The sequence below is a fragment of the Fulmarus glacialis genome, unplaced genomic scaffold, assembly GCF_000690835.1.
Source record: "Fulmarus glacialis isolate BGI_N327 unplaced genomic scaffold, ASM69083v1 scaffold21572, whole genome shotgun sequence".
In the NCBI taxonomy this organism is placed as follows: domain Eukaryota; kingdom Metazoa; phylum Chordata; class Aves; order Procellariiformes; family Procellariidae; genus Fulmarus; species Fulmarus glacialis.
Window position 1 is genome coordinate 1 of NW_009200015.1, and position 14,428 is coordinate 14,428.

The 14,428-nt window shown below is 35.7% G+C and overlaps 1 protein-coding gene across 1 annotated transcript in view; it reads left to right on the forward strand.

The window, feature by feature from the left end:
* Positions 1 to 450: 450 nt before the first annotated feature.
* The window catches only part of OMA1 (OMA1 zinc metallopeptidase), a 17,728-nt gene continuing 3,750 nt past the window's right edge, over positions 451 to 14,428 (forward strand). The window contains exons 1-7 of the mRNA XM_009573448.1: positions 451 to 959; positions 1,390 to 1,618; positions 2,660 to 2,833; positions 2,926 to 3,033; positions 4,661 to 4,789; positions 9,196 to 9,270; positions 10,377 to 10,526. Of these exons, the coding sequence (XP_009571743.1) occupies positions 451 to 959; positions 1,390 to 1,618; positions 2,660 to 2,833; positions 2,926 to 3,033; positions 4,661 to 4,789; positions 9,196 to 9,270; positions 10,377 to 10,526 (1,374 nt within the window). The remainder of the gene's footprint in view (positions 960 to 1,389; positions 1,619 to 2,659; positions 2,834 to 2,925; positions 3,034 to 4,660; positions 4,790 to 9,195; positions 9,271 to 10,376; positions 10,527 to 14,428) is intronic.

Consider the following 14,428-nt stretch of genomic DNA (forward strand, 5'->3'; position numbering starts at 1 on the left):
GGTGCAGCAGATACGCACACTGCATTCAAGAGTAAAATATTAGCAAAATGCTCAATAGGTCCCGTTTTTCCTCAGTATGTATGAATGGCGCCTGTGGCAAGGAGCCCAGCACGGAAAGGTGATGATGCACACATGCCTTCCACAAGGGACCTGCAGTCATTCTGATCTGGTGGTAATAAAAGTGAAAGAAAAAATCACACTTTGTTTTAATCGGAGTGATGGACAAGACATTGACTTTTTCACAGTTGAAAGCAGATTGGTACCTTAAAACTGTAACAGGATGCAGTTGTAATTGTGACTTCGTTTTGTGCAATGCAACTGTTGGAAAACAAATACATGGTATCTGTTCAGAAGAGATGAAGTAATGTTTCAGAGTTTCATGTTTGGGTGGTTTTCTTAATACCTCTCTATATTTTTTCCTTTGTTTCAGGGTAACCAACCAAAGAAGTTATGAATATCACCTGTGGTCTAAAGTTGCCGGGCAGGAACTGTATTTTCTTTCATTTGGCTTCTTTGACCCAGCAGGGGAAATGCAATAATCTCTATAGGTCTTATGCAGGATATTGCCGAACTCAAGTCGGTTGTACACGAACTAGATGCCAAAGGCTGGATTTGAGTGGAAATACTAGAAACTGTTTTTTGACTGGAAGCCCTCACTCCTGTAGAAACTTAATCGGTAAAAGACTGAGGTGTCTTTTGAATGTCCCAAATACAGAAGTATACAACAATGCACACCACAGTTCGGGAAGGTTTTGCTTCCAGTCTTCTCGGCCACTGGGGGAAAAGATCACATCCCTCCAGATCACTTCTGTAGGACAACTCCCACATCATTTTTCTGCTTGGAACATTCAGAGCACCAGGTCTTTTCACACATCACCATCATTTCAGGCTGCACCAGTTCCTCTTTTCTGGATTATTGTTAAGCCAGCTCAGAAACTATTTGCTATCATTCTTGGCAGGTAAAATACTATCTTACTTCCTCTCTCAGTGTAAGACCCCATTGTGCAAAGATGTGTGCATGAGTTTGTGGAGAATGGTAGGTGTGTTTGTAGTGTTTTCATTTTAATATCTGTGCAAAATTTTGTATCACTGGGGCCTAGACTGACAGTTTGCTCAACAAGAAGTTGTTTCCATTATCAGAGGTGTTAGATACATCTTTTGCTCTTCTCATTCTCATTTATGTGTGGTAGAGGGAGATGAACCAAGACACTAAGGGGCATTTCTTCTGCTGTGGGAGGGAAGAAATGGAGTGGAGTAGAAGCCAATTAGAGTATAACTTTCCATAAGCTCTTACATGAGGTGAGACTGTAATACAGAATACAGCAAGGGCAGACACTAACAAATTCCTTTTTAACTATGTCCTAAGTTGACACTGTTTGTATCTTACAGGAGTATAAGAAATTGGTGGAAGGCACTTCCTCCTAATAAACGGGAACTTTTTAAAGAAAGTGCAAGGAAAAATAAATGGAAGATACTCCTGGGTGTTAGTAGCTTAGGAGTTTTATTTGTCGTGTTTTATTTTACTCACTTGGAGGAGACACCCATCACTGGGCGCGCTCGACTGTTGGTGTTTGGAAAAGAGCATTTTAGGGAACTGTCACGGATGGAATATGATATGGTAAGATTTTTTTAAAAATTCAGAATACTCTAAAATTGTTAATGCTTTTTTAGTGGTGAGGTAGTCCAATTAATGAGATGGGCAAACAAACCTAGTGGTGTCCTAGTAAGTTTTGAATTTCATGCTCAGAACCCTGCAGAACACGCTCATCAGTTACCCCCTCCTCTTGTCCCCATCCTTTTAAGAGTTCCCTTTCCATCAGCAAACCATTCAGAGACACATTATGGTTAAAGAACACCTTATATGTATGTAGCAAACATTTCTAACTGTGTTATTGTAATATAACAAGAAGTTATATTACAAATCTGGTAGAAGCAATAAAAGCATAGATAATTGGTACATGCTCAGATCTTTCTCATTTTCTGTGGTGATTTGAGTATTCTTTGGCACTTGTTTAAGGTCCTCTCTTCTAAGCTGTCACTTTCTAAGGTAGTACTCTCCACCTGCATTCAGTTCTACCTCTTTTTTTTCTTTAATTGCTTTCTTTTAAACTGTCCATTGCAATAATTTCTGTAACTTCTAGTTCCGTGATTTTTTTGTTCTGAAGTCAGTGAAACTTGATAATCCAGCCATATAGAAATGCCACTGTATTCCATCTGATGGAGAATGTGAGATAAGAACGTAGCAAAAGAAGTACAAGGATATATTCAAATTACATCTTTTGTATAAATTTGTCCACCTTACAACAGAAATATACAGATACAGAAAAATTATAAATTCAAATGGAAATTCAGGAAGGTATAGAAAGGTTTGCCAAATTGTGATGCGAAGCTTAACTGTGTATTAAGAAAACGCCAGATACAGGAAGCTGTAGAACCAAGTTCATACTATCTTATTTTTGATCTGTGGTCAGTTTACGTCCTTTTAAGTTTATTAATCCTTAACTTGTGGGTCTGAAAGCCTGAATGTATTGGCTCTGGCTATATGAAAGAAAAATGTATTAAAACTTAGATTTAACTAGGGTGTGTGTAGCCGCTAAATTAGTTTACCAATTAGTCATTTACTGTTCTGCATGGCAATCAATGAATTTTTTTATTTCAGTGGATGGAGGAATTCAAAAGTAAAATGTTACCTGAGACAGATGCACGCTATCAGGTTGTGGAGAGAGTTGTTGGTCATTTATCTGAAAGCAATAAGGACATCCCACAGGTCTCGGCGCTCAAGTGGGTTATCCATGTGGTAGACGAACCAGGTGTAAACGCTTTTGTGCTTCCAGTAAGTTGAACCCAATACAAAAATTATTAGTAATATTGAAACAGCATTTTATTTATGTGTTTGCTTAATTTTCACTGTCTTTTTGTTTACAGAATGGCCAAGTGTTTGTTTTCACTGGATTGCTAAATGCAGTTTCTGATATTCATCAGCTGTCTTTCATTTTGGGACATGAAATAGCTCACGCAGTGCTGGAACATGCAGTAAGTATTTAAAGCAAGCTGTCTAGAATTCTTAAATGAATTCTAATTACTTTAATTAAGATTTTTCCTATCACTGCCAAACAAAGTTTTAGTGTGACTCTTTCTAATAAATGAAAAATTGAGTTTGAAATGAGAGTATTCTGATACAGTATATCCTTATTACTCATGTAGTACTTAATAACTGTCAGAAGTCCTGTGGTAGTCAGTGTTAGCACAAAGTCTGCCAGTGCTTTTTTCGTAACTATATGGATGGATTATGGCTCACTATTAACAGTCATTTAGAACTTGGTCTGGAGATGCCTCTCCTCCTATAGCGCAGACATAAGGAACTAGAGGCACTCAGCAACTCAGTTTGTAACTCCTCGACTCGTTAATATCTACAGAAGTGGGTATACTTTAATAAATTATTCTAAAATACGTGATATTTTTCTTACATTAGGACACAGTTTTAGAGTGCCAAAGTCCAGAATGGCTGGAGCTTGATTCTGCATTTACAGATGATTGCTTTCACAGACTTAATTTTTCCATATCCTGAAGTCAGTGTGTTGAAATTGGTAGTTCTTTGCCATTTCAACAGAATGGATGTATTAATTTTGTTGTGCTTTGTAGGTACAACTATGAAAAAAGAGGATGGTATGGAAATATGGCTCATACTGTTCTAGATTGGCATGATTTGCTAGAAAGTGTTTCTTTGCTTCCAAATTGATTTCTTTCTGTGCATGTCGTTTTAAAAAATTGTATTCATTACTTATCCTTCAGTTTGAGAAGGCATAATGAGAAGCTTGTAAACATAAAGAACCTGCTAAAATTGCAAAGCTAATCTGGAAATGGGTAAATACATTTTAAAGGCAGTAGAAATACAGGAGAATTGCTTTACTGCTTGTTATGTGATTTTGAATAAGCAACAGTTCCCATCACAGTTTCTTGGGCTCACTTGAGCCAACTAACTTGTTAAACTTCTAAAAAAAATATTTCTAATAATAAAAAGAACTTGCCTTGTTTATATGGAACCTGTGTCACCCAACTGGCATAGAGAAAAGTATTGCATGATCTGGCTTGTAAGTGCTCAGATCAATTTGCTGCATGTCAAATAGAGCTCTGAAAAACATAAGAATTTCAGTTTCTTTCTTCAGGGTCTCTTAGTTTCTGAAATTAAAGGAATGCAATAGAAAATAAAGAATAAATATATTATGCCTAGTGTTCCCTTATCCCATTAGTGTTTCTGTGTAAATGATGTCTATCTCTTCTCAAATTGATGTAAAGAACAGTCTTCTAGGTCTTTCTGTAGATTTTTTTTCATTCCAACTGAGGTGTTTCATGGCCTTTTTACTAACGAACTGTGCCTACATGCTGCCGTCATCTTATCTCAAGCTTTGAATCTCTCAAATTGGGAGATAGCCAAAATGTGTTTGTTCCAGCTGTATTTATGCAGTTGGTGTGGATTCTAGACTAAAAGTACCTTGTATCCAACTGGATTTTTTTGTGCAAGCAGGCGAGCTCATGCTTGCCTGTTCCTGTGGCTGCATTGAAAAAAAATTAGTGATTTTTACAATGTTTCCAAATTCTATTATGTTCTAAAGAAACGTCAGACAATAAGGAATGAAAATGGGACAATTTCTGTTTGCAGGCAGAGAAAGCCAGCCTGGTTCACTTCTTGGATTTTCTATCACTCATCTTTCTCACTATGATTTGGGCCATCTGTCCCCGTGATAGTTTGGCAGTTGTTGGCCAGTGGATTCAGAGCAAGTTGCAGGAGGTAAGACTGACGTTTCGTATTATTCTTCCTGAGTTCCATGGAAAAACATTTTTCATCTTGAGGAGATAGTACCATTAAATAGTATGTTTGGGGGAAAAAGGCAAGAGGAGAAATATTATAAGCAAAAATTAATATTTGAGTATGTTTTTGAATGAAATATGTTTTTATAAATCTGCCTCTGCTTTAGTTTATATATATTTTCATTTGTCATCTTGAAGAACTTTAGAATTCCCTAAATGACTGGATTTAGCTGAACAGGCTCCGAGTACCTGCTTGCCAATTAAGTTAGATGATTGTCTTTTTGAAATATAGCTCACCCTTTAAATTGTATGTGTTGAAATGCCATGTTTTTATTTTGAGTAGTTGTTAAATTGTTTCTAAACCAAATAAAATACATGGAATTCTTTAGATACATTGTTAGTGGTAAGAATGGTTTCCAAGATGAGAAAATTGAGAATCTATACACTCTTTTAACGTATAAGCCATGCTATAATAAAATTTACTGAAATAATCTTTTCAGACAGCGTATATTCCAATAAAGTAAAATTCAGAGGCTTTGTGGTGCCGTTTTTCTTCAGCAGTCTAATTTAGTCTCTGCCTCCAGACAGTTACGGATCCATTTCTTTTTAAAAAAGTGGGGTTTTTTTAAAGAAATTTTGCTTACATCATAAAACTTAAATCTGAATTTAAGTGAAAGAGCTCTTTGGTTTCTTTGACTTCTCTTGATGCTTTTCCTGTGATTTCCTCCGGTTCCTCAAAAACATAAAATTAAACATAACCAATCTGTTTTGGTAGTTCTTATGCTAATGGGTAGATGTGTGGATTCTGAACATAAATTATGTCTAAAGAGCTTGCATATTTGTACAAGTAGCTAAGAAACCAATACATTGATGAATGCTAGCCAGCATTTTGAAGAGCTGAATTTGGAAAAAGCAAAGTGTGAATCAATCCTGAGACTGCTCATAATTTAGACAGCAAGCTTTAACTCCCTGTCAGCATCTTTTCTCCTCTTCTAGGCTAACTGCAACTGATATTTTGGCATCGTGGATTAGAGTTGTGGTTTAGATTGCAAATGGAATCTGGGTTTAAGCTCGTAGTCCTAGTGTGCTATAGGAAAGATCTATCATATATGAGATATTTTATAGTAATGTCCTGGTTTAAAACTCTGATCAAACTCGTCTTCAGTAACATTAAACATATCCATATGTAATGCAGAATAAATAAGTGATTAATCCTGGCAAAGTTTTCATCCCATGTACAAAAGATGCTGAATAGAAATTTTTTTCTGTTAGTCACCCAGGAGTGCGATGTCTGTTTGTTTCCTCCATTCAACATTTGCCTATTGTGCTTACATGAAAATGAATCTTTCTGCACATTTTCTCACGATGTTTCTTTTCCTCTTCTTCCATGACTGTATTTTACTTTTTAGAATTTTAGCATCCCACTCTATGAAGGGGTTATTTAAGCCACATTGCAGTACTTGCTTCTGTTTCAGTATTTGTTTTTCTTTTATGTCCTCAGAGGCTTAACTTTTTTACCTATTGACTATTGTTTATTTTTTATTATTGACTCTAAGTAGTTTCCAGTGACCCTTTGTAGGCCTTTTGGCATGTTAGCTCCAGTTCTGCTTTTTTCTCCAAAGTAGTGGGTTTGCTTGCCTTAAGAAATTACTAAGTTCTCTTATGGGATTCATTCATGGTTGTTCTTTAGTCATGTATTTCTGAACTGAAACATGTTCGCTTTGCTTTTACAGCAGTAGTTATTTTATACGGCAATGCAAGCGTAGGAATTATTCTTGGAATAGCACAAAGCATGACTCTTGAGTTTTACTCATGTCCTGCACACTAGTATGTACAGATACAGTACTTCATACTCCCTTTTTTGTCCACCTCACACCAAGACAAATACATGATTTGTATTTCATGTGGAAACTGGTGATTTTGGATAGTCAACTTACCTGGAACTTCCTTTTCTTTAACATACACAGACAGCTCTGGTAATCAATTTGAAAAATCAAATCTGTCTTCTTTATTATGTCTAATTTCTGACAAGGATTTTAGATCAGAGTTTGAAGATCTAATTTTTCATTCCAGCACATTCACAAAAGATTTTTTTCAGTAGTATTGTATGTTAGATGCCTCAAGACCCTTTTATGTGACCACTGCTGAGACTTTATTGGCTAGAAGCACACTGTGAGAGAGAGCCCAAGTTTTCTCAAGAGATTCAGATTATCTTACCGTTTTAATTTTAGATCTGAAGAAGAAACACATAGAATTCTCAAAAATTGCAGAGGGCGCATTTAAGTCTCTTGTATGTTAATGAAATTTTGGTAATGATCAGAACATAACAAATCTGGAACCCTACTTCATCATAAGCTATATCTAGCATAAAAATTGCTATATGGAATCACATCAGAGTCTGTTTGGGCTCGTGACTTGTCTGTGACTGGCCAGTAGCAGATACATAGAGGAAAAGTAAAGAAAATAACAGCAATTATAGGGTGATAGTTTCTTCAGATGCCATCCTTACTTCCGCAGTCTGCAGCATGGGTAGGTCCTGAACTAGAGATTGTATTAGTGTTGTGTTTATTTTTAAAAATACAGCCATATTTTTGCTGGCAGTATTGGGATAGACATACAGGTAAATAGGCATACCCTAGTGCTTAACTATTTAAGGGGTAAGAGTTTAAATGCTGATCTTTTCATTACCATCTTCTTGCTGTCCCAGATCTATCTTTCTACACGGTCTGTTAAGACACGTACATTCAGACCATCGATTTCCTAGTTCTTAAACTTCTGCAAATATTTTTTGAGAGGGATGCTACCCCTTCTTATTTAAAATTATTGTAAACTTCCCAGAGAAGAAACCCACAAGTGGTTGTAACTGAAGAAAGAGAAAACTGCCTGTTTGTGTAAGCCTCTGTTCCAGTTAGTGCTTTGGGTAGCCCTGTTGCCTGTTACCAGTTTCATTTCCCTGTCTGAGAAATGTTTAATAATTAAACAAATAGTTTATCTGGCTAACTGGGAAACGGTGCTTCAGGAATATATGACAGACAGGCCAGGGATATCTTTGCCAGTTAGTGAATATATGCACTCCAGTAGACCCAGAACGCTTTTCAAGGCAATAAAAATACATATTGCACTTCAAATAATAACTTTATCTTCAGAGGATTATAAAAATAAATTTATAATTGCCATGTTTAAGGGCTATGAGGAAATTAAGAATTTAGAAAGTGACCTAATCTATGCTTACTTATAAACCAGTGTATTTGGCTTGAAAAAACCTGTAGAGGATCAGCTTTGGTTGGGTTTTATTTTTGACTTAGTAAAGAAAAACTATCAGTACTACTTTAGAAAGAAGCAAAAAGTTAGATATCTTTGTGTACTCAAGGGATCGGACCACTTCATTTGGTGCTCTTCATTTCTATCCATTTTTTCCTTTTTCTTTTTTTTTTTTTTTTTTTTTTTTTTTTTTTTTGCCCTGGAACGTATAAGGAGGACATGTTTCTTTAACCAGGTAAAGAGCTGATAAAACCTCTTTCTCTTTGCTAACCTTGCACATCCCCATTCTTCAGCTGATATTTCCTAATCGATGCCCAGACCAGAATGTTGTGACATGTTCCTTATCTCTGCAGGAGCAGGCTGTTAACAAGTCCTGATCTGCATTTACTATAACCTGATATACGGGGGCAAGGCTGCCCAAATCTACATGAGTTATATATGCCAGAAGATCTTGAGTTATATGACTAAATAACCATTTGAGAAAACTACCACTGTCTCTTAGTGTTTGTTAATACAATGTCACATCCTAGAAAAAAGGGAGAGGATTTGGTCAGATTTATGTCTTCTAGTTTGATTTCTCAAAGGTAATTTGCAACTTGTGTTGGGGGATAATCATGACAATGGAATGATTTCTGCATGAAAATGTTTATGGCTACATTCCATCCTGTGGGCTGTTTACCATACCAAATAGATCATACCAGGTTTAAAGACAATCATCCTAAAAGTTTAAGGGAGCCACTGGAATTTTTTACATATAGCAAAAAAACCTTAATGCCAATTTTTACATACGTACAAAAATCTTAATGCCAATAAAAGTGAAGTGAAAAAATTCTAGTTTAAAGTTGGCATTGACCCTTTGGTTGCTGCAGAATGCTGTGAGACTGGCTGATGAGAGGGGCCATGAAAATATGTATAATTTGAATTAATTTCCACTGAATGCAGGATCAATGAGTTACATATAAAGGAATTAAAGATTACATTAAGAAAATTAATACTGATCACATGCAATGTGAACATGATAGACAAACACCATTTCTTATGAGAAGGTTGGAAAAATAGCTACAATGCTCTAGCTTTTTACACATTCAAAACGAAGAAATAGAGCTTTGATGTGCTTTTTTTCAGTTTATATTTGATAGACCGTACAGCAGAACATTGGAGGCTGAAGCTGATAAAGTGGGACTTCAGTTTGCAGCAAAGGTAACTACAACTGGTTTGTTTTAGCAATTTACCAGACACTTTTCAGTTTCTTTTATAATCAGAGGGAGTTTCACGCTTCACACAGAGGTAAACTGTGTGTGGGAGGGTTCCCAAATTTTTGAGGATATGTAGATTAAAGAAGTAATGGGAAATAAATCAGTTTGTAGGCAAAGACAAAGTCATTCTGGCTAAATTGTATGTAGTAAAATTGAAATGTGTAAAGTTGTGCATTATTAACATTATAAACTGTGTAATTTATTACTATTAGAAGAAAAAGCTACATATTTATAAAGAGGAGAATGCCAAATAGTGAACTTCTGTAGGTAGGATATATTTAATTGTATGTAAAGATATAAATTGCCCTTTATATTTTTTTTTCATTTTGTTTCCATCTACTGTGAGAAGTTCTGAGGAATGTTTTGCTATATTGTAGTATGTCTAAAATAGTCTGATCTATAATATCTATTTTCATAAAGATACAGTAAAATTTAAGAACTTTTTGATATTGTGATTATATTTTCTGTGATTGCTGATAGTTATGAAGTGTATCAATATTGTTCTAGTATTTAAAGATTTAGTCTAAATACAGCCATAAAAAGAATGCAGCTTTGCTAAAGTAAGACAAAAATTTGGTCAGAAATTACTCAGCATTTGTTTCATGATTTTGTTTTTTCAGTCACTTTTTTTTTTTGTCCCTGTGGATTTTAATTCTAAATTAAAGAAACTAAAACAGCTCTTTCACTTCTAGCTAAGTGCAATAGAGCTGTTAGATAAGTGTTAGATAACTATGAGAGCAGCACCATCTAGTGTTAATATTTCATAAGGAAAACTTTTTTTTGATAACTATTAATATTTCTTCAAGGAAGAGTTTTTAAAATTAACTTTGTTTCTGGGATTGAAACTGCATTTGTAGTTTAAAGTCATCTAAGGGAATAATACAATCTATGAAAAGAATGTAATTGCTCTGTAGGTGCTGACTGCTTTGTAATACCCAAGGTGTAGGGCCATACCAGAAAGAAACAAGCTGTCAAATTCAATATCCATTAGAATGTGTATTGTATTACTTTAAAAATATAGTGGCGTATACATTTCCTTTCTGTTTTCAGGCTTGTGTGGATGTACGAGCAAGCAGTGTATTTTGGCAACAAATGGAATTAGCAGAAACCATTCAAGGGCAGCCCAAGTTACCAGAGTGGCTCTCCACACACCCTTCTCATGAAAATAGAGCAGAGCACTTAGACCGGCTTATCCCAGAGGTGAGCAGAGTTGAAGGAAGTGTGTCTTTTTCTCTTAGGAAGGTTGCCAGAATTAGTTTGGTATTGATTCACAAGCTACTTTGGTATTGATTCACAATCTACTCCTTTAGCATCGTACTTATCTTTCACTTTATCCTTACAGCAAATTTCTGTTACAAAGCTCTCAACCTTAAAGGTTTTATTAAATGAGGAAAAATTAAGATAGTACAGGTAAAATGTAATTATATTGTAGGGTTTTTTTTCATTTCTGATTGAAGCGTAGTATTTTTGCTTTTGAATGGCCTTCCTGGTGTAGATGCAACAGTGTCACAGTTCTCATCCATTCTTTTCTCTTTTTTGCCATTTTGGAAGCCAGTTTTTAAGTTGGATCCTTAACCTGTCTTGACTTCTCTTGCTTTGGTAGCTAGCCCCAGGCTATCAAATAGAGAATGCTCTGTCCTATCCTGTCTCTCTCACTGATGTGGGATTGAATACACCTCGAATAACTGTGCCTCAAAAGAACGTCAGATCCTCAGCAGAAGATTTCTTAATAGCCCCAGTTATGATAGGTCTCTGCAGATTTTGCAGCCTGCTTTTTTCTTTACATCTCTGTTCCATCACATTAGGGAGCAAATTTTACCCCACTCCAAGGAACTTGAGCTAATTCATGCAATTGCCCATCAATCTGCAGTCTTTCCTCTGTTCTTTCTTTCAGATTTCCTCTCAGAGGAATGCCAGGTGGATAGCTGCTTGGGGATTCTCTTAATTTGATGTGCTATTCGCTGCTGGCTTAAGAACAGAGAGCTGTTCCGATCTTAGTAATCTTTGTTTGTTTACTATTTCTTTAAATAGTGGGGGTTTTAACTACACAAAAATAGCATGGATTGTTTTTTGCCTAGTTTTTTTCTTTTTAAAAGATAGTGTTAAAGCACTTCGCAACAGCACTGTTTTTCAGCAAGCTAAACTGTGTTTGGAAATTCCCTTTCTTATAACCAATTGGTAATTTCTTCTTCTTCCTCTTCTTTTTTTAAACTCTCTATCACTTTAAGTCTTTCTCAATTCCAAACTGTAAAGAGAGTTGAAGATTTATTGGCAAAGGGAGCACTAAAATGTTGAGGTGTTTGCTGATTTCAAAGGAGGAAAGAAGATTTTCGTGAATCCTTTGATGAGGATGAATGCAGTAAATATTCTAAATAATGGCATAAATCAAAATCAACATCAAGGGTAGGAGGTTGGAGACTGGCTAGACTGAATATTTTAAAGTAATATACACAAATTCTGTACTTTGCAAAAACAGGTTGTGAGACTGTTTTGATGGATTTTCTAATGCATTAGAGCAGCTGAATGGAAAATGATGCTTCTTGTGGAGCCTCAATTTTAGTTAGACTGAACACAAAGGGTTAAGGATCCTATATTTTCATACAGTTATTGACTGGCTTATAAAGTGGTAATGAATTAAATTACTTCTTATGTTCTTTCTACCCCAGGACTGAGCAAATATGTTAAGTAACTGAGCAACTGCGTAGAACTGGCAGTCATGTTATTTCTGTCTTATCTCTTGTAGTTTAGCAGGTGCAACAACCTTCATCTTTTTGTAGCCACTCTCACTTCCAAGAGCGGTGGAGGCTAGAAGTTTTCTTCCAGAAGATAATTGAGGAGGAAATGTTTTCATTCGCCTTGTACTTAAACATTCTTTGGAGTAGGATGAGAAAGCAGGGGCTGAAGGCTTCCTGTTTTTAACAGAAGTTCACTAGATAAGTGAGGTTAATACTACAGAAGTGGAATAAAAATGAAAGAAAGTATGTAGAGGTGTTGTTGGAGGCTTCTTGTCTGAAGCGTTGGCTCCCCTTCATCTGAGAGCTGCCTTCTTGTAGCTGGATCTCAGGCATTTAAAAGGAATCGTGGGGCTTGGTTATTGTTCAATATCAGCACCTTTTTGTTTCATTGTTCACATACTTAAAGCCTTTTACAACAGTATGTTTACCATATATTAATAGCCATTAGATACTCAGAGCCCAGGGGAGAAACCAGATTTTGAAAAGGGCCTTTTTATGTCTCTAGTATTTCTCTGTGAAGAAACTGTACTTCTTAGACTTAGTATCAGATCCATTGTAAGCAAGAAACAAGGGTTTAAATCCTAAAAAAAACCCCTCTGCTGGGTTTTACCATTGTACTTGACTTTGAATATTACTTCAGTTGAAACTGCCCTTCCTCTGAAGATATGAATGAAGTAGACGGGTTTGTATTAAAGATACTGATACAAATATTGTTGTGTTTCACATGCTGATGGTTTTGAAGCTGAAATGGTTTTCAGGACAATATAATATCTATTATTAGACCAGCTACTGTAGCTGGAGGTAATAGGGACAAGTTTTTGGACTTCTCGGGCCACACAGATGTTTCTCTGCAGACTTCTAAGCAAGTTCACACTAAGATGCGATTATATAAAGTGAGAATTTTTCTTCAGGTAATTAAATGGCGTGTCTCAGTGAGGTGACTTAACAGTCTCAGGAAATGTAAATCAAAGCAAAAAAAGGATTCTCTTTTCACATAATTAATTGATAAGAATTAATTTGCTCCCTGTCTTTTAAGGATCTTGCATTGGTTTTCTGAACAAGTTGGAAGCTACAGCCAAGCTGAGGAATTAGTAAATAAGAGAGCTATAAGCAGTTACAAAGTGGCGCTATCCTGGAAAGGTAAAAAAGGAAATTAAAAAGATTTACCATGTTTTTAAAGGATTTCCTGCTCAGGCTGGGAAAGATTTGGATTGTAAACTAGGAAAACAGAATATACTGCTAAATAAGAAACTGAAATCTAGAATTCCTATGTGGAAGGTGGCAAGATGCTCAGTAAAGGCCTATGCATTTTATTTTCAGAAAAAGAAATCTTAAAATAATTTTGTACTAGCGGGAAGGATGCTTACCATTGTTCTGGAGAGAAAAATCGTGGAAGTGTAGTGCCAGAGAGAAGCTGTAGGATCTTCTACTTCATCTTCGAAACTTTTATTTTAATGTTCTCTGACTTGCTACAGTTTGTCTACCTTTTTCCTAGTATGCTGTCCAAGTAGAGCACTGTACATCAGCTGAAGCCTCAGCTATACTGAATAAAGCAGAAGGTTATCTACTGAGCCTCGCCTGCAATACAAAAATTCATCTTGACATGACATTTGCTTTTTTGGCATGATGTTGTTGGCTCACATTCCATTTTTGATTCACTGTAACTCCAGTTTCCGACTCTTTCTTGTGGAAAGAGTTGGAATGAGTTGCTATGTTGGGATCATTTTGAGAGTAATACTAAGTTGGGATATGTCACCTCTACTGCTTGTCTTTTGTTTGCTAGGTCAATTAACTTGTCAAAAAAAAAAAAGTTAATTAATTTACTTTGGCAAGATCTGTTCTTGTCAAATCCGCATTGGCTGTTCATTATTTTTATTATTGTTTGGGTAGTTATTGCTTATTCCTCAGTCTGCTGCCTTTTGGGATATTGAAGATACACTTATTTCACTTCCTTTTCAAAAAGGGGTTGGTATATTTGCCCTTTGCTTATGATGTGAAGGTTACTTTAGATAGTTCTAATACTAGAATATATTAATTAAGCCCTATCAAAGTGAAACTTAAAGGAAAATAAGAATAAAAAATACTGACCTGTGTTTCTGTCCTCCCCATAAAGTTGGTAACTATTTTGTCACCATTTTCCTTTTCTGTGCCAACAGAAGCAGTGAAAGATTTGAAGTATTAAAATTATATAAAGGTTGCTTTTCTTCTCCATCAAGTAACAAATCTATCCATTCTTTTAATCATCTTTTTACTACTACTTCATTTGTAGAACCTGAGAACCTGTTGTCTTCCCTATGCCTGCTAATTGTAATTAATTTTGCAACTCAGCGTTTCTGATTTTTTAAATTTTTTTTTCTCTTTTTCCCT